The following is a 27,080-nucleotide window of genomic DNA, read 5'->3' as shown; positions in this document are numbered from 1 at the left end:
GGAGAAAGGATTGTCTGTGGAACACACTTCCTCACCTTTTTGTTCTGTGCATGGTGCCATTGGTGTGGAAGTGCAAAGCTCTAAGAGGCAACTTGCATGGACATTATTGCCAGCCTCTGCTCTTACAAGCAGCTGGCTCCGGCAGCAATTGGTGTGCCTGTGACAGAGTTCACCCTGCACAGGGCTGTGTCCTGTTCTCCACCTGAGCGCACCACATCCAGCACACCCCTCTCTCTGCCTCCGGGAGCCCCGTGTTGGTGCTGCGTGTCCAGGCTGGCACCAGGCCCTTTTCATGGCACAGACTGCCCGGTGTGCCACCCTTCCTGCTGTGCCACTCTGGTGGCTCTGTGTCCCCCCCATGCCATGCACCCACACCCACCTGGTCTCCTTGCTGTGGCCGCATCAGCGAGACTCTGTCGTACTGGCGCCGCAGCAGCGCCCACAGCGCGTCCAGCCGGCCCTGCGGGAACACAGTGGGCTCAGTCAGGGAGCAGCAGCACACCCTGCCCACACGGGGCTGCCCAGGGGCACCCTGGGCACCTGGAGTGCCACAACGGAGCTCCGCTTCCCTGGAGCCAGATAAGCTGAACTAAGCCTGGCCTGCATCCCCTGCAAGCACCGTGGTGCTGCTCCTGCCCACCTGCAGTGCCAGGGAGGGCACTCACCTGCCGGGGAGCAGAGCACCCCGCTCTGCACAGATGGTTCCAGACCTGGCCTGTCCCGTGTGTCTGCACATCACGGCTTCAGGGCTTTCTGGGGGTCACAAAGGACTTGCAGGCACTTGGGACAACACAGGTATCCCGAGTCCCAGCTGTGTGTTTTCTGCTCCTAACTCCTAAAGGCAAGGGATTTACAGACCTGCTCTCCCCCTGTAAACAGTGCTTGTGCTCTGTCTGCAGGTGTCTCAGAGCACCACTCTGATCAGCCAGGTAGAACAATTTACTTTTTGTCAGACTTCTTGCATTACATTGTTTTATATAATGTTTTTCTTTTCTTGGTTTGTCATGACAATGTGTGTTTAAAACTTAGTGTAGCAGCTACAAACTGTGCAGTTTTCAGTTTAATTAGCTCTACTAAGCCAGCAAAGCCCTCATAGATTTTAATGCTCTCACTGCACAATATGTCCCTTTTTAAGGGGAGGCAAGCAGCACGTGGCAGTAATGATCAAGGATTGCATTTAGGGCTACAAACTGCTCCTGCCATCCCTGCTGAGTAGGTGTTCCCTTCGAGAATAGCACATTACACTTGAATGGGAACACTTGGAAAGTAACACACAGCTCAGCCTGCACTAAGGCACAAAGAATCCAGCCCTCAGTAACAAATGCTACCAAAGACTCAACAGATACCTTGATTGGCGTGTACCACTTCTGCTGCATGGCTGGTGAGGTAGGCTTTCGTTTAGGTGGTTTAGGGTGAAAAGGTTCTTCTGATTCTTCTGGGAGTTTCACCACAGCATTCTTTGCTTTTTCTAATCTGGCCCCTTCTTCTGTGGAGCCTTTGTCGCCCCAGCGCACCTGAGGAAAGGCAGAGTTCATGTGTGAGTCAGGGCAGGGAAACTGCTGCAAATAACAGGGGATAAATCTGAAGAGGTGCTGGATAAACAAGGGAGGAGGTACTGAGGAGAACACTACCTCTTCATTATGATAACAACAGTCTTAGGTAAATGTCTGTAAATAAGTCTCAGCAGTGAAAGCAAATCCTATCTTGCTTCACATGGGCTGCACAGGATAGGGAATCTGTAAAATCTTCTCTAAGTAATGATATAAAAATATAATTTCCACTTCTTATTTAACCAGACCTTAATCTGGCACCCATGAAAGCCTAGATAGAGAGTTGAAAGACACCTGGGTTATCACTATTGGGGAGGCAGACACATATTCCCATTCCCTTACAGGCTATGTTCCCTGTGCTCTGAACATGAAATACATGGAAAACCTTCCTGCTAAGACAGATGTTTCACCTTGTGACTGGAAGCACCATGCAGCAATCTGAGCAGGGCTGTTTGCCGTACTGCTCACACAAACAAGCCTGGACAAGGCTGTTCCCTTCTCATCTGGAAAGGAACAGCTAAAAGCTGTGGCTGGAGTTTGAGACTCCTTAGTGAAGGTGGCCTGGATCATTTCAGTAAGACTTCCCATAATAATACTATTTGCTGTGATCTGCCTGCCAGGAAGCTCCTGTACACCCATGTCTTTCACTGTGATCAGTGGTACTTTTGCAGGGATTGTCATGTGGCTGGTAAAATATATTATAAACACTGTTAAAACCATTAGATGGTGGATCCCAAACTGAAAAAATCACCTTCTCCTTCAGACAGAAGCCACATTACCCAGAAGAAATCAGAACTGGTGAAGTCTGACCACCCAATTCTGACATAAAATTGAATTAACTCTAACAGGTGGGGTCTGGCAATGACATCACAAACCTTTACAGCAATGCCAAAAGACAGAGCCAGGAGAGCAAGCAGCAGTGCCCAAGCTGTCTGGGACTGTCCCAGAAGGGTGGAGCTGGTGGGGAAGGCAGGAGTGGATGGGAACCTGCCCCAGCAAGGAGTGGGAAGTGCACAGGTGCTGTTTCACTCCCTTGCCTTCTCCAGAAAGGGAAGCTGCCAGAAGAATCAAGCTGCTGGAGGAATGGCAGAAGACAAGAGGCCAGAGAAGCAATAAAAACCAGATGACTCCACTGCCACATGGACTGCAAACATGGAAGCAATGTCATCACAAGTTTGTCACTGGCCACAGCACAGTGCCAGGTAAGGAACAACCTCTCGAGGTGTTTTCTCTCACTTCTGTCCTGACTCCCCAAAGGAGCAGTGTGCTTTTCTGAGCCAGGGAGAGCTGTGAGGCCTGTCCTGCTGTCCCAGCAGCCTGAGCCTGTGTTTCCAGCCCCAGCCCAGACACAGCAGGGCAGAGGTGAAGCTCTGCAGTCAAACCTGGAGGCGCTGACCAGCAGTGCCCAGCCAGACCTGTCACTGCTCTGGGATGGACAGAGCCACAGCCCCACAGAAGGGGGGCTTTTTTCTAGGGCCCATGATTAGGCTGGCAGGAATTTCAATTGGTTTACATCTTTAGCCCTTAGTCCTGCACAAAATTGCTACCACAGATGAAAAGGTTTTCTAACCTCATCATCACTTTCTACCCTCATTTGCATTTTTGCCATGGGCTGAACACGTCTCTCTTTGTGGTCTTGATGTGACTTGTGTTCATGGTTTCTGCTCCGTTGTGCAGGATGCCATTTGGGAGCCCCTCCTGGAGGCTATCATAGTTTCCCTCAAATCCACCCTTGTATTTCTTGATGTTGAAAAGCATTTCCTAGTTTGCCTCTGAAAAACACTCAAAATGTTTGCTTTCTGTGAAATCTGAAGCTCCTCTAAATTAGCAATTTAGAGGAACTGCTGAAGAAAATGCTCATAAGCGAGACAGCTTCAAACCTGCCTGTTCTGCTGCTGCATTTAAAAAGTACCAAGCAAAGATGATTAGGCCAATACCGTTACAGTTTCATCAAGACACCTTGGTATGGCCTAGGTGTGTGTTTCAGACAGACAGCTTCCTGGACTGCAGTTAGGAACTGCTTTGCACATTCCATATAGGCTCACTTGACTACAGAACCTGCCATAAGGATGTGCCCATAAGGATGCACATTCTTCATTCTGTTTTAATTAACATGATGCTATCATGTCTCTTCAAAGACAGGCTCTGTTGTCGCTGCGAGTCCCTCTGGGATCAAGCCTCTCCTCAGCGTCACCATTGTCAGCGCATTTGGCTGGCCCACACTTGAGGGACTTATGTTTCACTGTGATTCCTTCCAAAACACGCAGAAAAGGCTCTCACTCTCTCTTTCTCATTAGCTTGATGGAAAGAGCATGTCTTGAGGCAGCTATTTAAAGTCCCAGTCAAATGGAACTACTGAAAGCTGTTCTTTCAGAGGCAAGGTCAGAATTGTTCGATATGGTAACGAATTTTCCAAGGCTTATGCCAGTGGGAAGACAAGCACACATTATGGCCTTGTATTTTCTGTGCACTTTCAAGTCTTTGTTTCCATGCTTGCAGCCTCAGAGAGCTCATGCTTGAGGGAACTGCCATCTCCAAATCATACCAACCTCCATCCTCTTAATTCCCCCCACTCCTCGTCCACCATAGTAGGAAGCATCCACTGTGGGCCACTTCTTGGAAGGCAAAGGCTGCTGTTCTTCTTCCTGTAAGTACATTCAAATGATATTTACTTTTAAAAGATACTTACACACACACACTGAATGTCTTTTCTGTGTATTTCACTGGAGGTCCCAGAGCATACCCTGTTGGTTGTGAAAGGGTGCAGACACTGAGGACAGCACAGACTCCAGAGTGTTACTGCCCATGAGAGGGAGAGCAATTCCTTTGTGAAGGGAATTCCTCAGTGTCTGGAATGACAGAGCTGGGGAAAAATGCTGCCTAAGTCCTACATGAAGCTTTAGATACTGGACAAGGGCTATTCAAGCTTTCTGCTTTCAGTGCAGAATGTGAAAAGCAAATCTATCTTGGAATAAAGGCCCTAAGTGTTTCTGTGGATCCAGGCTTCATTCAGGCCACACTGAACTGAGGCAGAGCAGAGATCTGTTCTCTCTGGCAGGCCTGTTCTGCACTGCAGAAACACCCCCACCCCCGGGCCAGTCCTTTCCCCAGCAGCACTCGGACAAGGAGCTGGACACGCAGCACGCAGGTGGGGTACAATGAGCACCATCAGACCATACCTCTTTTGGGGCTGGTGGAGGTGGAGGGGGATCCTTGATGACCTGAAAGAATCAAACACAGGAGACATTACGGTGCTGCACTGGCAGCAGCCAAAGGCAACAGCCAACAGCCCCCAGTAAGAGTGACCTGTTTGCACCCAAGCTCCCATGACCAGCAGCAAGCTGGCAGCCTCTGCTGCCCGCTCCCCTGAGCATCCATCAGCAAGGCCTTCTGGAAATGACCACCATGTGTCTGCCAGAACTGCCATCCCTGGCTGCAGACACTCTGGGCAGACGTGTCTGCCACTGCGCTTCCTGGCCGGATGAGCCTCAGCCACTGTGAGAACAGCCACTGCCGAGACCCCCCAGACGCTGGGAGCAATCCCGGAGGAAACACGTCCGAGGCTTTTCCTGTGTGAGGTCCTGCACAGTCGTGGGCCGAGCTGCTGCTGCTGCTGCTGCCATGCTGCTGGCAAATCTCTGGCCCAGTGACAAGTGTGAAATGCCTGCTGGCAGCTCAGGCTTCACCTCTGCATGTCCCGGCTGCTTCCGCAGCCCTCCCATTTCCCACCTCCCAGCTCCGTGACTGTGCAGTGCCTGTGCTGCAGTCACACTCCCACACTTGTGACACTGCTCTGGGTGAGGCCCCCTCCCGAGCATTTCTTACACCTCTATTTAAATCTCTCCCTACAGTCTCTTCCTATTCCCTCTGTCACATCCACACAAAGCTCAGAGAATGCCCAGCACTGGCAGTCCCAGCAGGGGAGAGGTAGGCAAGGGACCCTCTTCACTGACTCGGCCGAAAACTGAATGCACAGCCACTCCTCCATGACAAAATCAGGTTTGCAAGCTCACAGTGAATTCTTTGGGGACATTGGGTCATGTTTTGGGCTTGGGTATTGCCTGGAAGTGACTAAAAAGTACACCATGAGTATCATCAGGGAGTCTGTTGTTGCTATGCCTTGATACTACACAAACATATCCAAAACTGTCTATGCTGACAAACACCTCAATCTAAGTAACTTAATTGAAATATGCCTTATTTTATTCACTCTGTGCTATTTAATGTTGGTATTTTCAGTAAACACTGCCTATGAACAATATCACTGCAGAGAGAGTCAGCATAATATATGAAAGCAACAGTTTTTTCTTCATCAATAGAGCTTTCCATCTTGATTTACATTTCAGTTGTCAGTGCCACCCAGATAGTTACTAGTGACTGCCTAAACAGGCTGTGGACTTTCAGCAGTGCATAAAGAAATTCTGCCCAAGAGGAGAAATAACTTATGGCACCCCTGGTACCAGTTTTCCACAGCCCTTCAGGTTTAAGATATGGAATGGCTCATTTGTCAAGGTTAGAGTGCTTTGGGTGGATTAGGTGGATTTCACCTAGACATCCCTTTGCTGTTAGGATGTTGCAATAGCATGCCAGACATTACTTTTCTTTAAATAGTTCTGAACACTTTTCCTTCCCAGCCATCAGGAGTTTCCAGCATACTTAACAGAAAGTAATTAATGAGTGAAACATTCCTGAGAGCCACAATGGAATCATTACCCTAACTTTACATGAAACAGCAACACAGAGGGATTGTGAGACAGATCCTGGGAGATACTTGGATGCTGAGTAGGATTTGCCAAAGCCTGGAGATACTTATTCTCGCTGAAAGCAATTAGGAGACTGGAAACAGTAAAGCAGCACATTCACTCAATGAAGGGTCATCTTATTTAATTTCTGTTCTTATTTCCATTTCACCTGTCCCTAACCATCATCCCAAAACTGTCTCTTTCTCTGTCAGGCCTGCAAACTGTACAGGAGAAAGTCGTCTTAGGTAGATGTGTACGTACCCACATGAAATGGCACTGCCCTTCCCTTTCTATAGCTGTGCCACTCTGAAACCTCCCATCTGTCAGCACAGGCGGCTTTGCCCAGGAAACCTCTCCATAATGAGGGGTGGAATTCCGTGGGCTTTGTGCCCACTGAATATGTAGGAATCACAATTCCCACCCTGGACAATCAAGGGAAATCTGACTTGTTTGAGCTCACTGTGGCTTCCTAAGGCAGTAGTCAATGGCAGCTTTTGCTCATCTCCTCAAGCGGAGGATTAATCCTGTGCCAGCTCCTGAGCTCCCTGAAGTTTGAGGGGAAATTCAGTTTAAAGCCAAGCAATCCATTAATTAGCTGTTATTTCTAATGGCTTCAGAAAATGAAACTTGTTTTAAAAGTGACAGTGGTGTGAGAAAATAATCTGCTTTGAGTAGCAGCTCCTCACCCTGCTGACAGCACTGGAATGTCAATGCCTGCATCCTTATGCTTCCACAGCCTCTCACACTCACACACTCAAATCACACATGCACACACAAGGATTCTTCTCAATTGTGTGGTATTACAAGTGAAATCAGTAGAAAGCTGTTTATGAAAAAGAGAAATCCAAGGCACACGTGCAGCTCTGCATGGAGTTGCACACAGAACTGCACACAGGAAGACCCGAGCATTGTACATTAACTTTTCCTGAGTTGGATTCAGATTGTTTTCAATGACAAAGCCTCTGAACAACGCTGCCATCTTACCATCCTCAGGGAGAGATCGGCTTTTTCCTTAGTTTGTTTGGTTTTATCATCAGCCTCTCTGGGCAAAGCTCCATCTCATTTAGTGAGTTGCAAAGAATTAAGGTCTGAGTTTTGGAGAAGAGCTGATTTAGTTAAAGAAATCATTAGAAAAAAGAAGTTGGTGCTTGAGGCAGCAGTGCCTCTGATCCAGTCATTAACACTTCTCTGATGCTCCATGATGTGGGCATTAGGAGATGTCAGCACAGAGCCTACAGCCAGCTTGCTGCAATCATATGTTCCACAGCGAGGGAAAAGTGGCAGAACTGTCACAGTGAAACCCTTGAAAGCGGGGGGACAAGGAAGGAAAAGGAAGAGTCCTCCTGCCCCACCCTCTGAGTGTGCATGGGACTCACACCATGGAACGGTGTGAGACTGAGCCCCAGCCAGGATGGAGCTGGGCCTGTGGGCACGGGTAACACACCTGCCTGGCTTCAGACACTTGTTCTGCCCACAACACCCTGTCCCTCTTTTTTCCTGAGTCTGACTCCTGGGCTCCTGCTCTTTGTTCCAGTAAACCAGGCGCTGTGCTCTGCCAGGAAGCAGAGCCTGGTCATGCCTGACTCTAATGCTGCCTTCTCTCCTCAGTGACGCTGCCCTGAAGACCAGGACTACTAAGCCACAAGTGGCCCTTCCAGGTGATGGATGTCCAAGCCTCATGTGCAGGAGAGAAGGGCAGGAACTGAGGAAGGATCAGTATTCCACAGTAGGTTCGCGTGTGGGGTTGGAACTCGGGAGTGTTGTAGCAAAGAGGCCTAAGATTATCTTTGCTTTTGAAGTAACAAATAGTATCCACAGGAGGGGGAGGAAACACAGAGGGCACAAGCATTTGAAGAACTATGGTTTTGTAAGGCTGGAAATTGATACTATAGAACTACCTACTGGGCTGCTTCATGTAGGAGTTTTAACTTAGGAAGCTGGTTTATAAATCAGAGTTAGGTTTTTTAAAATAAGAAAACCAGGAACTTGCTTCTTACTGATTTCTAATGTTCCTTTTCCACAGGGAGGCTCACCATATACCATCAAGTGGAGGTGAGGTGATTAATAGGAACCTCCCTGGATTTCTGTTGGGCCTGTGCTGTGGAGAATGAGAACAAGTGAGGCTTTTTCTCATCTCAGGAACCTCAGACTGTGAGGGTACACATCGGGCTGAGATTTCCTGCCTTTGGGCAGCCAGGGGCCACCAGGTCACAAGGGCCTCATCATGATTAGGTGGGAAGGGCAGTTCCTCTCTGCCCCACATTCCACAGGCCCCAGACAAGAACAGGAACCCAGACCAGGGAAGCAATCTCCATTTCCCAAGTCCTCCCTGCTGTCTTTGAGCTGGATGAATAATAAACTTCCGTGCTGCTCCAGAAAGGAATGGCAGGAGGCAAGTGACCAACAGTGCTGCTGCTGGGGTGAGGATAGAGTGCACTCAGATAAAGAGATGGATGTGTGCAGGGATTATGAAAAAAAATAGGGATTTCCAACCTGAGAGCCCATAATGGACTACAAATACCAATTTTACTGAGAGCAGTTTTAAAGTGGTCCTTGATTTCAGGGTAACATCTGCACACCATTAAGGCCACCCCATTCCCAGTAACAGCACTGTGCTGGTGCTGGTTGCTGTGTGTGCATCTCAGACAAGCAGGGCTGTGCCCACTGGAGCCCCAGTGCTGGAGCTGCTCTCCCCAGCCCTTTCCTGCCTGTCACAAGCTCCCCCAGAGCTGCCTCCCCAGCACAGAACTGGTTTCCTACCCAATCTGTGTTTCCCACCTGTGGCTCAGGGTGCAGGCTGTTCCCCACGGTGTGTACTCACCACTTTGCAGCAGAGGGGCCAGAACCACCAGAGCAGGCCGAGTGCCACCAGCAGCAGGAGCACGAGGACAGCAATGAGTGCTGCCACGCCACTGGACTGCAGAGACAGCAGGGACAGCGTCAGTGCTGCTTCACCACTCACCCCAACACCAGCATTAGTTCTCCTCAGCACAGGGGCTTGCTTCTCTTGTAAAACTTGTACAACTGATAGCCCTGAGATCAGAACAAGGCCCAGCTTAAGGAAAAGACAGAGTCCATTGCCTGCTAAAGAATGAGCCACCAGACACAGCCCATGGGTGAGAGGTGCCCTTCTCCCCCTTGAGGACACAGGTCTCACACACAGACTGGGAAGCGTGCCGGGAGAGTTTAAGACGTCTCTACATGCAGTACACGTGTGAGGCTCTGAGGCTGATCACCCACACTCCTGCACACACTGTGGCACTCTGACTCCTTGCAGCCAAGCTGTGGAAACCTCAGACTGAAGGAGGGGGTGTTCCTGCTTCCAGCAACACTCATCCTGCAGAACTGAGCAGCCCACCTCCCACACCTCCAACCCACTGCCTGGGGGTGTCTGTATTCCTACACTTTAGGCTTTCAGAACAATACTGACAGAAACACAATAGCATCCCTAGGAAAATAAGGGCTATTCAGACTTCAGCTAGGAAAAAAGGAGAGACCCAGGGAAATTGCATGAGCTGTCCTGCTGTCCTGACCCAGAGGTGCTCCACTGCACATGGAGGTGGAACAGAGCCATGTCCCAGGGGCAGTGAGGCACACAGGTACAGTGGGTGCCTGGGTGCCTAATGTGTGTTTGTTTTCACTGCAGTAACGTGTGTTTGCTGGGAGGCTCTAACTTGTAACTCATCTCCCAGTCAGCCATCAGCTGCTCAGCTCCCAGAATTAGTGAGCAGTTCTAGCAGTGACCCATTTCTTGAGTTGCCCATCTGCTACTATGGAAACAGCAGTTCTTGTGTAGAGCTGCCTTTGCTGCAGCACAGGCCAAGAGCAGAAACCAGAAAGAGACAAAAAAGGCTGCTGAGAATCTCTTCCTGCTGCTGGGCACATCTGTAGCTCTCTGCTTCCTGCCAGGGCAGGCTGTGGGCACAGAGCAGCAGAGCTGCCATGTAGCACAGTGGGAGGGAAGGCCGTGCCCAGCACCTCGCTCTGAGCTGCTTTGCGTCAGGGCTTTTCAGTTCCCTCACTGTGCACTCCTGGCAGCTCTTACAGGGGCACCATGTGTTGCCTTCCCTGTGAGGGCTGAAGTGCAGGCAGGCTGCAGCTGGGCTGCAGCAGCCCCTGTGCTGCACAGCCTCAGCCACCCTGCCTGGCTGTACGGCTGGCATGCTGCCGACCGACAGAGGCCCTGGAACAGGGAACTGTCATTTGTGCTCCGTGTGTTCCTTCGGCTCCCAGCTCAGCCAGGCTTCCCCTCCTCAAACTGCAGGGCTGCACTGGATCTCTGATCTTTACAGCTGCACCAATAGAATAAAAATGTCATTTTTTCTCTTTTCAGTTACTGATCTGTTAGCAAAGAAATCGTGTTGAGAGCAATGTGTGATGGTTGGCGAAAGAGATTCTATTCTCTCTGTGCTCCACGCCCAAATGGAAAAGCTGCTCTCCAGTCACACTCAAGGTGAGACACATTTAAAGGCCCACTTGCACAACACATTCTCAACACTGTGGGCTTGTGTCTCCCTCTGCAAATTCCAGCTGTCCTGTGTAATACAAAAGGAATTAAAGGAGAGCAAACATGTGAGAGTAGGAAATCTATGTATTAAATTGGAACAGTCACTGGCTGCACCAGAGTGTGGTGTCCCCCAGAAGCAGCTTTTATTTTATCTTTTCTATAACCTGTGCTCACACTTAGCAGGATGTTTACAGTGCCTCACTCCTAGGTCTAAGTGGGACACTGGCCTCTGTCTCCCTGGATGAACAAGAGCTAAGAGCCTGCGCTCCTCACTCAGGCCCCAGAGTTACAGAGCATTAGTACCCCTACAGGGCTGTAAGCTCTCTCTACACCCAGCTGAAGGGCCGAGCTTGTGCCATGTGCTCCCTCAGTCCTACCCAGGGGAGAGCCGTGCCAGAATGGGACCCCGGGTGCCTGCCACACCTGGCCCTCAGGACATGGTGCCTACTGTGAGCAGGGCTCTGAGGGCAGGAAGCCTCCAGCACTTGGAAAGACACAGCTTGGCACAGGAAAGTGGAAGCAGAGGTTCTCTGCTCTGAGGTCTTGCAGTGCACAGCCCAAAGAGAAACGGGGTGTGGGGATTTTATAAGGAGTTATGAGTCCTTCACTTACACACTCTGAAGCAGTGATGGTTAACGAGCTGGACATGAAAGACTGGCCTTCATTCAAACTCACCAAAACCTCCAGGGTTCTGCCAAGAGACAAAGAAGAAACATGAGCAGCCATGGAACAGCCCGGAAGGGCTCACACCTGCTCCGCAGGCACTTGTACCTAAAGCCTCTGCTCCATTTCCTCGGGGGAAATGGAGGCCTGTGCTTATTCCTATTTGGGAATAAGTTGGGTCTCCTTGACAAAGAGCTGGCCAAGTAGAGAATATCCCTTCCCCATTCCACAGAGCAGACAATAGTCCCAAAAGTTTTACATAAAATAAACTCAAGTTCAGCTGTAAAAAGCAGCATTGTTTTGTCTGTTCCATAAGTATCTCCTTAGTCACACACAGACATTATGGGTAAAGATGTCGGATAATTATAAATGGTCAGGACTTGCTATAAATAGCCCCGAACACTGCATACAAATGGTATGTGGTTTACATTTTACAAATTAACCCTACAAGAAAACAACACATGGTGGATGTTAAACAGAAGAAGACTCCTCAGCTTCTCTGGCTTGGATTCCCAGGATTCAGACAGTTTATGTTATGCATAGATGTAATTAAATAAAAATGTAGATATCCATGAATTAAAATGATTAATCATTTACACCGTTCTTACATGTCATGAGTTTTTATTCTGGCACAAACACTGTAGTCAATATGGAGTTCAAAGCTATTTTAGCTAATTTGGCTAATTTCTTCTTCAGTTTTAGCAAAAATTAAGTGTGCTGCTTCCACTAAACTAATTTTTAAATGATCTCTGTTCTGAATAATTGATCCAATAGAAAGAATAACTCTAATTTCCTTCTAATCAGAATTCACTGGTCAGAACCAATAAGAAAACCGAAGCTATTTGATTCCCTTGCAGAGCTATAAATCAAACCACAGTGAAAGTTTGGTCAATGATTAGTTTTTTTGAGATGTGGTGCTTTTTATTATTTTAAATTCCAATTATTTGTTTCGGCATTGTAATGGGAAATGCTGAGGGAAGTTGAAGCGTGAGGATTCTGCTCAAGTTGGCTCAAGTGCCAAACACTCCTGGAACTGCAGGGCAGGAGGTTTCCTGCCTCCCCTGGGGGAGAGGAGCACCCCCAGGCTGAGCTGCTGGCATATTCCTGCAGCTGCCCTGGCAGTCCTGCGTGAACTGGCGGCCCTCTGAGTCCTGCCTGGAATGCCCCTGGTGAGGAAGGAGGCTGCTTTGTTAGCAAATGGAGCAAAGCAGGGGCACAAAACACACCTGGGGAAAACATGTAAGGCACACTAAAGGAAAGGATCATTCCCTGGCATCCTGGGGACCTTGACATGTCCTTGAGCTACCTGGGTTGTGTGAAACACTCTGTAAAACAGCAAAGATTTCCCAGTGGACTGCAGGCCACTGTAGACCTGGCTGTTTGTATCACAGTGACTGTTCCTAGTTAATTATAACTAGGTACTAGCCAGGACTGTATTCCCAGCCCCGGTGCCGAGTGGTGCCATGTGGTGCCAGGTGCCACCGCACAGTCCCGCTGCAGGCACACTGATGGATGCCAGAGAGCAGCTCACTGAGCAATCAGCTCCAGCACTGACACACTGCAGGAGGGCAGCCCTGCCCTACCCACTCCCAGCCTGATACACCGCTGCAGGCATGAGCCACTGGAGATGTCACTGGAGCTATCATACCCACTCACTTGTGCCAGCCAGAGTGAACTCACACAGATAATTACCTCATCTTCAAAAGGATGAACCTGTCAACACACAAAAGCACTCCCTCCCTGAGACTGCCATGGCTCTAGGGGACACTGAATCCGTTCTCTCTTTTCTTGAGAAGCCACCTGTTTGCTGGGCTGTGGGTACTTGTGATTCATACAAACAGTGTCCCTTAAACTGGGAGTCCCAGAAGGAGGCGTCCTGCTTCTGCTGCTCCTTCACACACAGCTCAGAAACAGACATAGACACAAACACACCCTGGTGTTTACCAGCAACCAGCCACGCTTTTAGCTCAGCCCTGTGCCAAAACTAAACATATTCTGAGGTGAAAATGACAAGCAGCGTTGATCCCATGTCTCAGGCCCCTGCATTCCCCACAGGTGATTGTGTGTTGTGCAAGGGCCAAGTCCCTCCCGCGGAGCTCAGAACAGCCAGGTCAAGAGAACATGGCAGTGCCTGCAGCCAGGCAGCCCTTGGGCACAGCCCTGGTTCACAGGGAGGGCGAGTGAGGCTGTCTGTGCCAGTTCTGTACCAGCACAGGTCCCAGCTGAGGGCTCATCTCTGCAAAGTGCCACAGAGTGGGCTATCTCCTCAGGGCCCTCGAAGAAACCCCCTCAAGAGCCAGGCAGCATTGTTCCATCCCCAGCACATCCTGCAGCCTGGCAGCAGGAACAGGCAGAGCTGGGCAGCTCCTCTCTGTGCAGCTGGCACACAGGGCTGCAGGGCCAGGCTGCAGGGAAAGGCAGCACAGCCCTGCTCACCCCTTCTCCAAAGCCCAGCAGTGCCCACACCACACAGTGGCTTTGCACTGGAGCCAGGATGCTCATTCCCATCCTCTGCTCCCTTGTGACCCCACACCTGAGCGAGGTGGGATCAGAGAGCTGGCAGGAGCACAAGTACTTACAGGGCTGTGCAGCACAAACCCCACTGCTCTGCCTCTGCTGCAGCGCTGTGTACCTTTCAGGCAGTCTGCACTTCAAACCTGCACTAGGAAAAGCTGCCTTGCCTTTACAGTTCATGCCCTTCCTCCATGTGGAAGGGATTTTCCTATCTGTCTGTGCAACATCACTTCTTGGATGGGAACCAATCCTGGAAAACTGAAGTCTGAAAAGAGCTTTTTAAAAATGTTCTCATTTCTGACCAAAGGTTGCCACAACTTGAAGCTGTGTCGGTCCTGGCCCACTGTCCATCCTAACACACAATCTACCCAAAAATATAACTTGAGGAGACTTTCCATTGTGCCCGCTGCTGGTTCATTGTGACAGCAGAGGGATGTGGCCCAGTGCCATATGTCCCTGCAACTCTGGTCTAAAGCCTCCCATTCCGTGTGAAATACAACTGACATTTCCATCCACCTATTTGCAAAGTATTCATTTGCTCCTTACTTTATGGGAAGCTACTAAAAGACTGCCATTTTATGACCCATTAAAAAAGATGAAAAAATTAAATACAATTGTGAAAGACATTTGCTGGAAGTAATAAATAATTTACCTCCAATTTTCACACACTGAAAATTAAACTGGCAACTGCTCAAAAAGTTACTAAAATTACGGTGACAAAGGTACTTCAGAATCAACTGCCTGCACTAAAATAGCAAAAATGCTGTACATAGGACAAAGGCAAAAAACAGGTCTGTGTATTTTAAGGGTGCTTTCCCTTCCAACAGTGCTTTCATGAAATAATGGATAGCTTTGTAATACGGGCCTCATTTGACCAAGCTCACTCTGTCTTTGGCCACGGCTTGCCGGGGTACAATTAGATTTAGCCCTCCATTCTCCATGAGCCAAGCAGAGACAACTCGTTCCCTGCTCTGTTAACAAACACTCCCAGAGCACAGAGATGACTCTGCATCCAGGGACTCATCCCTGCTGCAGGAGGAGGCAGCACTCAGAGGAAGGCATTTCCAGCCCAGGCTCCTGGCTGTGGTGCTCTTGGCAGACCGACAGCCCCAGCTGCACAAGGACAGCTCTCCTGGCGCAGGGCTCCGGCCCTGCCTGTCATATTTGGTGCAGTCCCACTGTGCCACAGGCCAGCTGTGCCCAGGGAGCACTGGGACCATTCACTTGGTGGGAACTGTGCTGGGGACAGGCCGTGTCCTGCAGTCAGCAGAAGTGGGCAGAGGTGTTTTCTTCCCATCAGTCACACAGGCATAGAAAGGAGCACTGAGTATTTTCCTGAGTAAGACCGACTCATCCTGGAATTCATTAAGGTGTTTGGGGATTCTGGTAAAGAATTAGTAAAGACTTTTCTTCCTGCCCTTCTTGGTGTAGCTTAGAACTGAGATAAATTCAGATGATGGTTCTTTAGGACTCCCTCTTGTTACCTCAGAGCCCTCTAGCTTTTCCAGCCACATGTCCATGCAATATACTATCTGTCTGGGCCTGAATTTGCACAGAACGAGACCCAAGTGCAGAGACACAACCTTCCACTGCAGGGAACTCCTAGGGAATGTGAGAGAGCTGGAAGCCAGCGAGGAACTAGCTCTCATCTTGTGGAATCCTAGGAACCTGCAGTAGCAGGGTATGGAACATCATTATTCTGTTAAATTAGACTATTAATTCAGCTGGGGATCCTATGGCCAGTGCATAATGTGCAGCACTTAGTTCTGCTCACGCAGTCCCCGCTAATGCTCTGGGAACACTTTGTGCCCTAGGAGGGATGTGAAGGACTGCGCCAGAAATTACTACTGATCTTAACACCACATCCATATGGCTGAGGGGCCTGTTAGCCTATACAATTCATTGAGGATGTTTCCATCTGTGAATAAGTCCCATTATACCCTAATTGTGTCAGACTAAATGTATCTCTAAAATATTTGCAGAAGTTAGTAACAGACATTAAGCCTAATCCAGCCCTATTTCTGGCTTCCCCCAACCCGAGTTGATTTCTTTGGCTATCTTGAAGGGGGGAGGTTGTCCCACGTGAGCACCAGACACTGAGAACCATACTGTCTGCTATTTTTGTCGAAATAAAATGTTGTGTAGAGAAATAAAAGACAATGCCTACAATAAATGCTTGAGCTTAGTGAGGTTGCAACAGAAGAATCGGTGCGATGAGAGCAGTTGTGACCCCGTTGCTCCCTGCCCAGGGCTGCAGGGGAAGCCCAGGTGTTTGCAATGAGGGGTAATGCCACTATCCCATCCAGGTCAGGACTGGCCATGGGCACAGCAGCACGGGGAATATTGCCTTCACCTGGGCACAGGGGCTCTGCAACGGAGAGATCAGCAGTGAACAGGTGAGAACAGTTTGATCAGGAGCTGGTATCCTACCAATTGCTGAGCAGCAGCAACTCAAAAGGGAGAAGCAGAAGTAACTTCCCTTTCTAGTGGTGCTGGGAATGGCTGCATGCCCCGAGTCAGAGCTGCTGGCCACTGGCCAGCAAGGCTGGAAGAGTGAGCAGCTGAGAGAGCTCAGAGTTCATCCTGGGGGCTGGGACCAGCAGCAGCGGCCTGCCTGCTCTCCTCCATGCGAATGTCTCCAAGGACAGCTGGCTTCTCAGAGGTACCTGGGCTCTTTGTGTTTTTGCCTTGTCAAAATAGTGACTGGTGTTATGTGGCATGGGAAATGTTGTAGTCAACATGCTGCCTCTTAACTTGCAAACCTTATCAAGTTCTCCTTTTAATTGGTCTTCTTGTCTCTGAACAATGTTTATTTTCCAAGTGATATGTAGTCACCATGTAGGTTTCAGACTGAGGATGAGGCTTGGGAAATTGGTCCTTAAACCCACACTTGCACGCTGACACCACCTGCCAAGCTCCCTAGCGCCTCAGCACAGCACTGTCCCTTACGTTAGTGAGCAATTCAGCTCTGTGGCCAAATGACACCCTTGTCTGCACTGCCACAAAGGCTGTGGTAAGGCTACTTAGTGAACAGCACCACAGGAAGAGCTCAGTGTCACTTCTGAGTTAGAAAAAGAACAGAAATGCTCAACACAGCCACAGCATCTTAATCCTTCCTTGAGTGACCCTGAAAGACAAGTAAGACTGAGCTGCAGCTTGCAAACACTCTGCCTTTGCTAGTTGACAACAACTTCTCTAAATTTTTACCTTTCTCAGCAAAGAGAAAGTGACAAAACAAAAATAACAGTAGTAAAGGTAGCCATAGGAAGCAACAGTAACTCTCCCTCCCTCTGGTTTTCAGCCACTGGGTTCCCTGTTATCAGAAAACTCACTTAAGCTCCACACACCTTTCTCAGCCCTCATTCACACAGGCAAATGGATGTTTTGCCCAGTTCCATGACCTGACCAAGTTCTGGGCCTGCCTGACTAAACAGGTGTGTGCCTGTGTGCGCTGGAAATCACAGGTGTTTGTGTATTTCAGTATTTGTGGGCAGCTTCTGTGGAAGAACCACCTGGGGTGGTTATCAGGGCCATCTCTGAAATGTGAGTTAGGGTTTTGTGATAGCACAGACTGTCTCAGGACCAACTGCTTTTTGTCTGCTTGTGTGTCTGGTCAGACAAAGGTGAGGTGTGACCTGCAGGTGTGACTGAGGTACCAGCTAAGCCACTATTGCAGAGGGCTGCTGGGTGAGCACCCAGTCAATCCCAGGGTTAGATGTGTGTGTGGGCAGTGGGATTGCTGGCCGAGCCCAGCTGGGAGAGGTGTGGCTGGGCTGTGCTGCCAACACTGAGGCAGTAAGACAGGACAATGGCTGCTAGGCCAGGTGTAATTGTGAGTTTGTCCCCTGCCTGCTTTTGAGGCTTGCAGTGTTAGAGGGAAGTCCAGCTGTGCCATGCTGACATGAAGCACTGACTCTTGGTGTGGGAATGTCAGTGTGTCAGCCTGAGCACTCAAGTGCGTCCTCTGAGAGCACTAACGGTGCCGGATCAGCTCGCATGCTATTCAGCTATTTATTTTGTGTTTGCTTGAAGAATCAGGCCAATGTTTTTGAAAGCATATTTAACTATACCATATGCCTACTTAAATCATCCCTATCAAACAAGTTGTGGGTTGCTGCTCTGGTTCATTCTGTTCTGTTTTCCCTCCCTTCCCAATGTGTTTATGTGTATTTATCCAATTTGCTCTGTTCCTCTTGCCAAATGGCAGGTCTGAGATCCCAGCCAGGCAGGGGCAGCTGTGCTATTGTTGGTGTCTGACAAAACAGAGGTCATGGGCTGGGCCTGCAGCTTTAGCTCTAATGACAGCTTGCGTTGGACATTGTGGGGCAGTCACAGGGTAATCAGCATTCGTGGGCCTTCAGAAGTAGGAATAAACCTTAACTTGTGCCTTGGGAACTAAGAACTCAAGTCTCACTTTTAACATCTAATTCCTGTGCAAATTAGCCTCTTGCAAAATATTCTGCTGTTTGTTTACCTTATTGCCATAACTCCTTCCTCTGTCTGGAAAACACCCAACTTTAAACAGCCCCACCACAAAAAGCCAAAACCTGAAAAACCAAGCATGAGTCTAGTTGGAAGAAAGGCTCTTCGTGCATGGAACTGATCCTAGCTGTTCTCACTTCTAAGATTGATGAGAGTTATAAGCTGTGCCAACTTAGGAAGCAACTACCCACAGAAAGGAGTAGGTTTTTGTCCTCCACGGGAGGACTCTTCCCTTCCTGGAAGGTTGTTCCAAGTTCAGCCCAGCAGTTCCAGGCAGTGACACAGCAAGGCATGATCATTCCCAATGCCCTCTGTTCAGCAGGAGATAAATCTGCAGCGCTTGGGAATTCTAAATTCTGCTCCTTGGGCGGCCTGACACTTTATCCTCTCTCCTGCTGCCTTCCAGCCCAGAGGGCAGAAGTCTGTAAGCTATTGGAAAGGGTGTTCTGGGAGCTGCTCTGAGGCAGCAGAGCAGGCTGCAGGGGTTGGCAGCTGAGGAGAGGAGGCACAATCCCTGAAGCCTCTCGGGGAGTGTGCAGCTGCCAGAGGCTGCCTGGCTCGGCTGTGGCACTGCCATGCTGCTCAGTGTGGAAAAGGGAGCGTGGGGAAACAGCACATCTGTTACCCACACACTGTCACAGCCTCCACTCAGGGCAGCACCAGATGTGATTATTCGAAGCATGTACTAACTAGCTACTTCATGGCTTAGAATTATTAGCCACAAGTTAATTAGGCAAACATATTCACCATCAGTCACCTTACAGAGCATCACTTCTTCAGCACTGCTTTTATTTCCTAAGTGTCTTTATCAAGCACAGGAAACAGGAGGGGAAAACTATAAATTCCATAAAGGAGTTGCAGCCAGAAATGAATGTGTGAAAGGTGTTCATGGTGTCCTAATGACTGCTAGAGTGCACAGGTAATGCTTTAGCTGTGTGCCTCTCCGTGCAGCACAGTGGCACAGGGGAGGAAGCAGTGAGACTTAGGAGCCTGCAGCTGATGGGGAAGAAAAGAGAAGTAATAGTGGAAAAAATTATTCCTTGGTATAGTTACACCAAACTTGGAACAACTGGCTTCCCTGCTGCTGCGTGTGCTGGGTATGTGCCTGGCATCCTGCTTGCCTGGCATCCTGCCTGCACGATGAATGTGGGCCCGCCACTGTCCCAAGGGAACAGGCTCTGGTTCCCCAAGATATGAGACTCAAAAGCAGTTAATCAGTTCCTAGCTCCAGGTCACAGGCAGCAGTGAATGGAGCAAAGGCAGAAGAGAATCTTTCTTTGGGTCGTGGGGACAGTCAGGATCCCTGGTTAGGAGCCTGCCATGACAACCACTCTGCAGAACACCTTCCAGGTGCTCTCCAAAGGGATAGCTGTCTAGGAACCCAGTGAGGTAATCTGAAGGATGAACCCACAGTCCATTCATCTTCTCTGTGCCTGCTTTCTTTCATGCATCCACACTCTTCCCCCTAAATCTGGTGCTATCTGGTATTCACATAGATGACACTTGGAAAATGGAACACAAGATTCAAGGTATCCCTGTGCCATTGTCACAGAAACATCTTGCACCTTGAAATCCTAGAGCCCCTAGAGCTGAATGTCAGGCATGTGATGGGTAACAGATTACCTCCTGCATTGCTGTGTGCCTTCTGCCAAGTGAGCTGCCCCAGACTCCATCAGCTCCAGGAAACTGCAGGTAACCAAGAATCTGCCAATACAGGAGTAGTCATTTTCCTTCCTCCCACCCAGAAAATAATTCCTATTGAATCTTTGCTCTTTAAGTGCCACCAGCTGTTTGTGTTGGACAGGATGTAGGAAGTGATAAATGGAAGCTGAAAGAGCAGCATTTGAATAGAGGGCAAATAAGGTCATTAATTAGTAGCAGCGTGGCCTGTCCCACCTTGGCACGCAAGCTCATCATTAAGTTGAGGTACCTGTGAGAGAAGTTTGACTTACACTCAGGTTTAGGCTGGGATTTGTCTTTTTTGGCTCTGTTATTCCTTAAGCTTCCGAGCCCAAGGAGAAGGGTGCTGCATATTTCTGTTGTAGCAAAACCTGAGTTCAAGTGTAGGATGCACAAACATGGAAGCTGGCCAGCACTGCAGCTGCATGAAAAATAGACTTCTGTAGTTCCCTGAGCTATTTTAAGAACAATGACAATTCCTCAGCCTGTTGGTTCACTTTGAATAATCCACTGCCTAGCCTACCTCTATCCCTTCTTGCCTGGCTTTGAGCATAGTCTGCACAAGATGGGATGTTTGCAGTAGGCATCATCAAATCCTAAATGTTGCTGTGATGTTCCAGTGAGAAATGAGAGTTCAAACAGACTGAGTAAAGTAGTAGTCATATAACTATTCACTAGAAGCGTTTCAGTAAAAGTGCTTTGTGGTGCTAGTTTAAACTGTAGTTGTTGTCTTTCACTCCCCTAATAAAAGCAAATTTGTAAGTGTCCAGGCAGTGTGAGAAATGCCAGTTTTCCTGCTGGCCTTTCCATGAAAGCAGAGGGGGTTTCACCGGTGGCTCACCAGAGCAGAAGGCAGCTGGAGGTGAAGCCAAGCCTCCAGACAGGTGTTGTGAATGCAAACTCACAGAACTTAGGGCAGAAGTGAGAGAGCAAAAGTGAAGATAGCAAGGAATGTAGACTGTTTTTCCTGTACTAGTGCTCCAAGAGACAAAGGCTCTGATTGTTTTCCAAGGCACAATGACTACAGAAAGTTATACAGCAATGGAGAGCTCATAGCCACCTCTGGTTTCACCTCTGCTTTTCTCCAGCCGTGGCAGGATAACAAATCCAAGCCTGAGCTGAAAACGATAACTGATTTTCTCAAATATTCTGAGGCCTTCAAAATGTGACTTTTAAATGGGTAATGCAGTAGAATCAGAGTCCTCTTTACTAACCAGCTTTGTGTTGTTACACCTGCCATTACAGCACATAAGTGATCTCTCAAAGCAATTCAACCTGAGTTTGCCTCCTCACCTTCCTGCAAGGTGTACATGTACTTTCCCTCTCTGCTTTATTTCCAATTTGTAGCATGTTTTGTAAGGCATGGGTTGCTTGTGTGAAAATTGTGAATAATTGTCAGCTGTTAGCTGATCAGGAGTCCTGTAAATGGGCTGGGTTTGTAAGCAGACTATGGAATTTTGCACTTTAGAAGCAGCATGACAAGAAGAGATTTTAAATGGCACAGGCAGCAGTCATGTTGTCACCCAACCTAAGGATGATACATCCATCTGCTACAGGGTACTGTGGAAAAGCAGACTTTGAAAAAAAATGCTTGGTTAAAGCTACAGCTGGTACTTGGGAAGCTGCAGACTCAGTGCAGCCAACAGCTGGGAAGGAAGCAGAAACACACCATGGCCAAAGTCCAGGAGAGCAGCAGCTCCCCAGCCCATCCTGGATACTTTACCATTTTATCTATTCCACACAGCTTAGTATTGCTCTGCATGTGAAAACTGCTAATTCATCAGGCAACAAACAGGTGTTTCCCATCAGGAAAAGATACAACGAAACCTGTTAGGCCAGCCTTGACTGTTCATCCAGAAACCAAGCTGCAGGTTTAAAAGTCACACAGCAAGCTAACTCGGGCTGCTTGTGTTCTCTTAATTCCACCCAAAAGAGCACTAGGAAAGAACAGAGTGGTTGCTGCTACATTAGTGACTAATATTAGCACCATACATGAGGAATTACTGGGAGATATCCAGCACTAGTCTAGGCTGTGCCAATGGGAAATCAAGAGTTCGAGTACGTACATATCTTTCATAGCTGTCAGTCTTCTGCACACTAAATGGCTCAGCTCTGGGCCAAAGCTCCAACTCCTTCAATAGCAGGTCAGGGAACTGTGCTTCACGTGGTAAATTGGCAAAATGTATTTTCCTGTGAACCTGTAAAACTCCAACTGTGTTGTGCTGTATTGTGCATTATTCACACTGCAGTTCCAGGGTGGCAGCTGTCTGGTTCAGTAACGCTCCACAGTGTAAGGAGAAATGCAGCATTTGCAACTAACTTGCACAGCTTTAACCTATGCAAATGTGTCATGCACTTCACACACATTTGGCAGGACTGGCTGTTTACGTACTCTGGGACAGACTGTGTGTGGAAGAGCATTTACAGCATGAGCTTTTGGGGAGCTTCATACTGGGACTTAATTTGCTACTTCTCTTCTGTTGTACAGTAACTGCAGTGAAATCCCTAGACTGGGGAGGAGGGCTTAACCTGACTGACAGACATTGCTCTGATGACAAAATCAGGTCCCTCACAGCTGTGGTGGTGCTGAGTGGCTTTCGCTAAGCCAGGAGCTGCAGAGCTGCTGTGCTGAGCACTTGCACATCCCAGCAGCTCACAGCTGAGCACTGCTGCTGCGCTGTGGGACGCACAGGCTGCTCAGCAGGCTCAGGGGTCTGGCAGCCTGCTGCACATGGCACACAGCTATGTGAGAAGCAAGGTCAGGAACCACATCAGTAGTGAGTCCCTCACCCCCTCCCTCTGCTGTCCATGTAGCTCTGCTCCATGCTCATTCTCCCTGCCAGCCATGATGCAGTTCAGGAGGCAGACCCTCTGCTCCCAGCCATCCCAGCCAGCACTGAACGTTTTCCCTGCCCCAGCCTGCTGTTTAACATACAAACCAGATGTGCATTGAGAGCTTTGCTATCCATCTGACAGCACAACTGAGGCAGTTGATGGTTGCTCAGGTCAGAAATGTAACTACAGACAAGTCATCTATACAATACACTTAGTTCTTCAGCTGCTAAACTGCCACAGAGAAACGCCACTGCAGAACTGCTGTGCTTCCCACTGGATTAGCATTAGCCTCATCACTACTGAGTCTCTGGGAGGAACTACTTGACAAACAGGGAGGAAAGCCAACAGCCAAAGCCTTGGCCCTCCCACAGGATTCAGATCTGACGTGCAGTTTTCTGACTTCACATTAGTTTAGGGTCTCCAAAAAGCTGCACAATGAAGTCCAAGTGATCATAAGGCCCTGAGGCACATTTAAGTTAGAGGAGGAGGGAAGGATTAATTCTCCAAGGGCCAGAAGTAATGTGCAGCCCTGGCCAGTGACACTGAGAATAAGACCAGAGCTGCAGTTTAGCCCTGCTGCTGGAGCTGTTAACTCATTGGATCAGGACATGTGGAGCAGGGGTACATGTCCTGACACCTAATTTTAATAATAGCTTGTAAGTGTCAGTGGCAATGTCATCTCTTTAGCAGTGGGTCTGAAGATGATCCAGATGAGAGCATATTATGCCCTGTTAAAACAGCTAATTTGCATAACACTTATGACAAGCCAGATCTTTTCAGTTTTTCATAAACTGGCTGAATATTCATTTTTAAGGCATTGTCCAAATGGGTTTGGTCACAGATGACTACTCAAAGCCCATTCCAAAGCTGGCATATACACCAGGGAAATAGCATAAGAATGGGGGGAAAAAGGCAACAACAAAGCATCCCTGTAAAAGCAACAAAATATTGCCTTCAGCCAAACCCCTCCCAATTAATGTCAGCTATGATGGTGCCAAATTCCAGCAAAACATGGGCTGGTATTTGGTTCAGTACTTACTGGCCACTTTTGTACAGGATCGGTGCAGGGCAGAGCAAAAAATCAGATTCTACTGTTTTAGGCCTTTCATCTGAAAAAAAAAAAATCACATGAGCTTACTATGCTGTGCAACTCAGGTGAGGAGCTGCCTTGTGAACGTGCTGAGAGGTCCCTCTCTTCCCATGCTCCTTACTCCTCTGTCCTGGCTGGAACCAGTAGCAAGGCAGGCCCAGGGTAAGGAACGTGGAGTCCCAGAGCTGGCTGTAAATGCCAGGGGAACCCACACTACAGGGTTAATTTGAGCTACTCCAGTCAGCTCATGCTCTCCAGAGAGAACATTTCCTCCTCCATCTTTGTGAAGAACAGTATTAGCAGTTTCCTGGTAGCTGGAAGATGAAGGTTCGTTTCTAGTTGGTTCCATCCCTGTGCGTTGCATTACAGACTGTTTCATTAGCTGTGACTTGAATGTCTTTTTCTCCAATGTTTCTTCTGGTTTTGACTCTGTGATTTGCAAACCTCTTACACTTAGAAAACACCTATCTATAGAGCACATGAAGCACTTACTTGTAGAGTCTTGTGCCAGTACAGCATTTCTGTTCTGCAGGTGTGAGGAGGGGAGGATGGAGCTTTTTTGCCTCATGTGTTTGGTAAGCTGGGGAGAATTTGCCTCCTGTGTGCAGAACCATCTGCCCGAACTTCCCCACAGCAGGAACTGAGACTGGTGATTCTTGTGCAAGAACTGTTTCTTGACGGTGGGGTGAGAGCAGATAAGTGATCTGCCAGAGCAACTTGGAGAGGACTATGTCCTGCATTTCAGGAGCAGGCAGACAGACAAGCAGTTCAGGGGCAGCTGAAGGAGGAGCCGTTGGCATAAATGAGCTTTTTGTATGTGCTATAATCTGTGCTGACTGCTTGGCCTAGATTTGGGGCTAGTTGTGAGGTGGGGAAGAGGGATTAGCACATTGCCATATGCTTTTGTCTTAATGGTATGTTTCATAGATTATTTTTCTATCCCACAGCTCCATTTGGCAGGTTTCCTTTCTAGCATTTGGTAATGGTTCTTTATAAATGCAGAACGAGAAAGATGCCAAATGCATCCTTTAAAAGCAGGGGAACTGACACAGTAAGGGTGTGCTCAGAGGCTGGTCACAAAGAGAGCCCAAGCTCTCAGTGAGGGCAACTCCAACACCAGCAGATCGTCACCTAAGTGCTCTCTGTTCGTGCCCTCACATGCTGAGGGCTCTGTAGAGGAACTGCCAGTCTTGTGTAGAGATTGTAATGACACGGGAACAATTGTCCTTCTCTTGGGACCATCTCCTTCCTCCTGCTCCAAGTGCTCTGCCTATCTTCCTGCTCATCCTGGCTCCACTTGCCCTCTTTAAGCTTCCTCTGAAGCAGGCAGTCAGAATCCAGCACACAGCTCTAGAGAACGACCTTGTGTACTGTGGGAAGGACCACTTGAAATTTCCCTGTTTTTTTCCTGTGCTACTCCCCAACTGCTTGCTGTTGTCCATTGCTGAAGGTGTGGACTGGGAGGATGTGGAAAGCCCTGGCAAGACCCCATAGAGCAGATTGTGTTTTTATAATCAATACATCACTGTGCCATTCCCCTACCCTCATGTGCTTCAGCACACCCCTTTCTGCAGCCAAGAAAAAACAAGCAGCCCAGAGCTGTAGTTGGCAATTCTCACATCAGATGGTAGCAAGTGTTTGTGGGCAATGGGAAGCAGAGGTGACAATTGTAATGGAAACTGAAGGGAAATTTATACAAGCAGCATTGACTTAAACAGGCTGCCTGCATCCAGAACTACTGGGTTATCCTGTTACTCTGCCAAATTACTGTAGGTATTTAAAAGGCAGGAGGAACTGGCAGCCCACTCCAGTATATACAATATCCAGGGTAAGGAAGAAACTGCACTGGGAACCAATTGTGTAGGAATTTAGGACAGGCTAATACAGACATCAGACAATATGCAGGGAAAGAAACCAGTCCTGGTTTTCCCTTCAAGTTCTTTTTTGGTTGTTTTCCAGTCTGGCTGGGTTCTAAGGAATTATGTTTAGAGCTAGAGGTTAGATGTACTTATCCTAGCCATCCACCTGAGTTTCTGGATAGAAAAGCAAACTCAAATACAAGCTAGAGCAAAGTGCCTGTGCAAGGGGTCATGGTCATCACCTGAAACAGAATTGCTTTGGATTATGGCTGCAGTAAGCCCTGATGCTGGGCCCACAGAGCTCACAGACCATGACAAAACACTCCACTGTTCTGACCTGGCCTTTTTCTGTGCTGTTGCAGGAGGAGGAGTGACGTACCCCTGAAACCCCAGCACACCTGGCACACCACCCAGCACAGGCAGAGACCTTGCAGGAAACCAGGTAAGCGTCTCTTGGAATTGCAATGAGATGTCTTGGCCAGGATTAGTGTGCAGAAAGGGACCTCAGTCAGTACACTGCAGCCATGGGTGTGTTCATCAGCAAACATCTGCTTGCCCAAAATCAGGAGCCAAGCAGTTTCTTACCATGCTAATGCCCACAGCCAGGGGGCTGCCAACACCACCCACAGCTAACGGCACCTGGTAGCAAAACGGAACCACTGGGCGGAGTGTGAAACAACTTTCCTCCCTTTACTAATCCTCAGAGCCTTCCTGTTCTCCTCCTCTTCAATATTTTTCTCTTTCAATTTTCACCAAGTGAGGTAACGAGAGGCACATTCAGTCACTGCCCCAGGACTAGCAAGGCAGACGATGGCAAGAATCCACACTTACGGATTGTTGTGCCGTTCACTTGATAGGTACAGGTCACACTGTCGCTCCTCCCAGCCAGGGTCAAGCCGCTTCCTCTGAGAACAACCTCAAACTCCTCTGGAGGGAAAAGCCAACACACAAAATCACCAAAAGTCAGTGCACTGCTCTAAGTTACACCAGGGCAATTTCATTTAGTCTGCCATAAACAAAGCACAACATAGCAATGCTTCCAACTTAGTGAGATCTTTTTTCCTGAACCCTTGTACTGAATTCTCCTTATAAATCCGCAAGTCAAGATTTGTTCCCAAATCTTTATTCAGAGATGGCCCTCTGAAACGCAACTGGATT

At 48.6% G+C, this 27,080-nt stretch overlaps 1 protein-coding gene and 1 long non-coding RNA gene across 3 annotated transcripts in view; one reads left to right on the top strand and one right to left on the bottom strand.

Moving 5' to 3' along the window:
• ANTXR2 (ANTXR cell adhesion molecule 2) overlaps positions 1-27,080 on the bottom strand; it is a 74,027-nt gene that overhangs the window by 24,062 nt on the left and 22,885 nt on the right. For both annotated transcript variants that reach the window (XM_033059431.1, XM_033059432.1), the window contains exons 9-16: positions 26,754-26,849; positions 24,013-24,082; positions 11,412-11,490; positions 9,114-9,209; positions 4,730-4,771; positions 4,100-4,195; positions 1,347-1,514; positions 380-460 (exon numbers count right to left, since the gene is read on the bottom strand). In XM_033059431.1, coding sequence (XP_032915322.1) covers positions 380-460; positions 1,347-1,514; positions 4,100-4,195; positions 4,730-4,771; positions 9,114-9,209; positions 11,412-11,490; positions 24,013-24,082; positions 26,754-26,849 — 728 coding nt within the window. The remainder of the gene's footprint in view (positions 1-379; positions 461-1,346; positions 1,515-4,099; positions 4,196-4,729; positions 4,772-9,113; positions 9,210-11,411; positions 11,491-24,012; positions 24,083-26,753; positions 26,850-27,080) is intronic.
• LOC116996218 lies at positions 4,109-11,402 on the top strand. Its single transcript, XR_004417911.1, has 4 exons — positions 4,109-4,197; positions 7,901-8,018; positions 8,316-8,409; positions 10,626-11,402. It is a non-coding gene; the product is annotated as an uncharacterized LOC116996218 (long non-coding RNA).

This window comes from Catharus ustulatus, chromosome 5, assembly GCF_009819885.2.
Source record: "Catharus ustulatus isolate bCatUst1 chromosome 5, bCatUst1.pri.v2, whole genome shotgun sequence".
NCBI lineage: Eukaryota > Metazoa > Chordata > Aves > Passeriformes > Turdidae > Catharus > Catharus ustulatus.
Note: the sequence above shows the minus strand (reverse complement) of the source record. Positions and strands in the feature narration are given on the sequence as shown.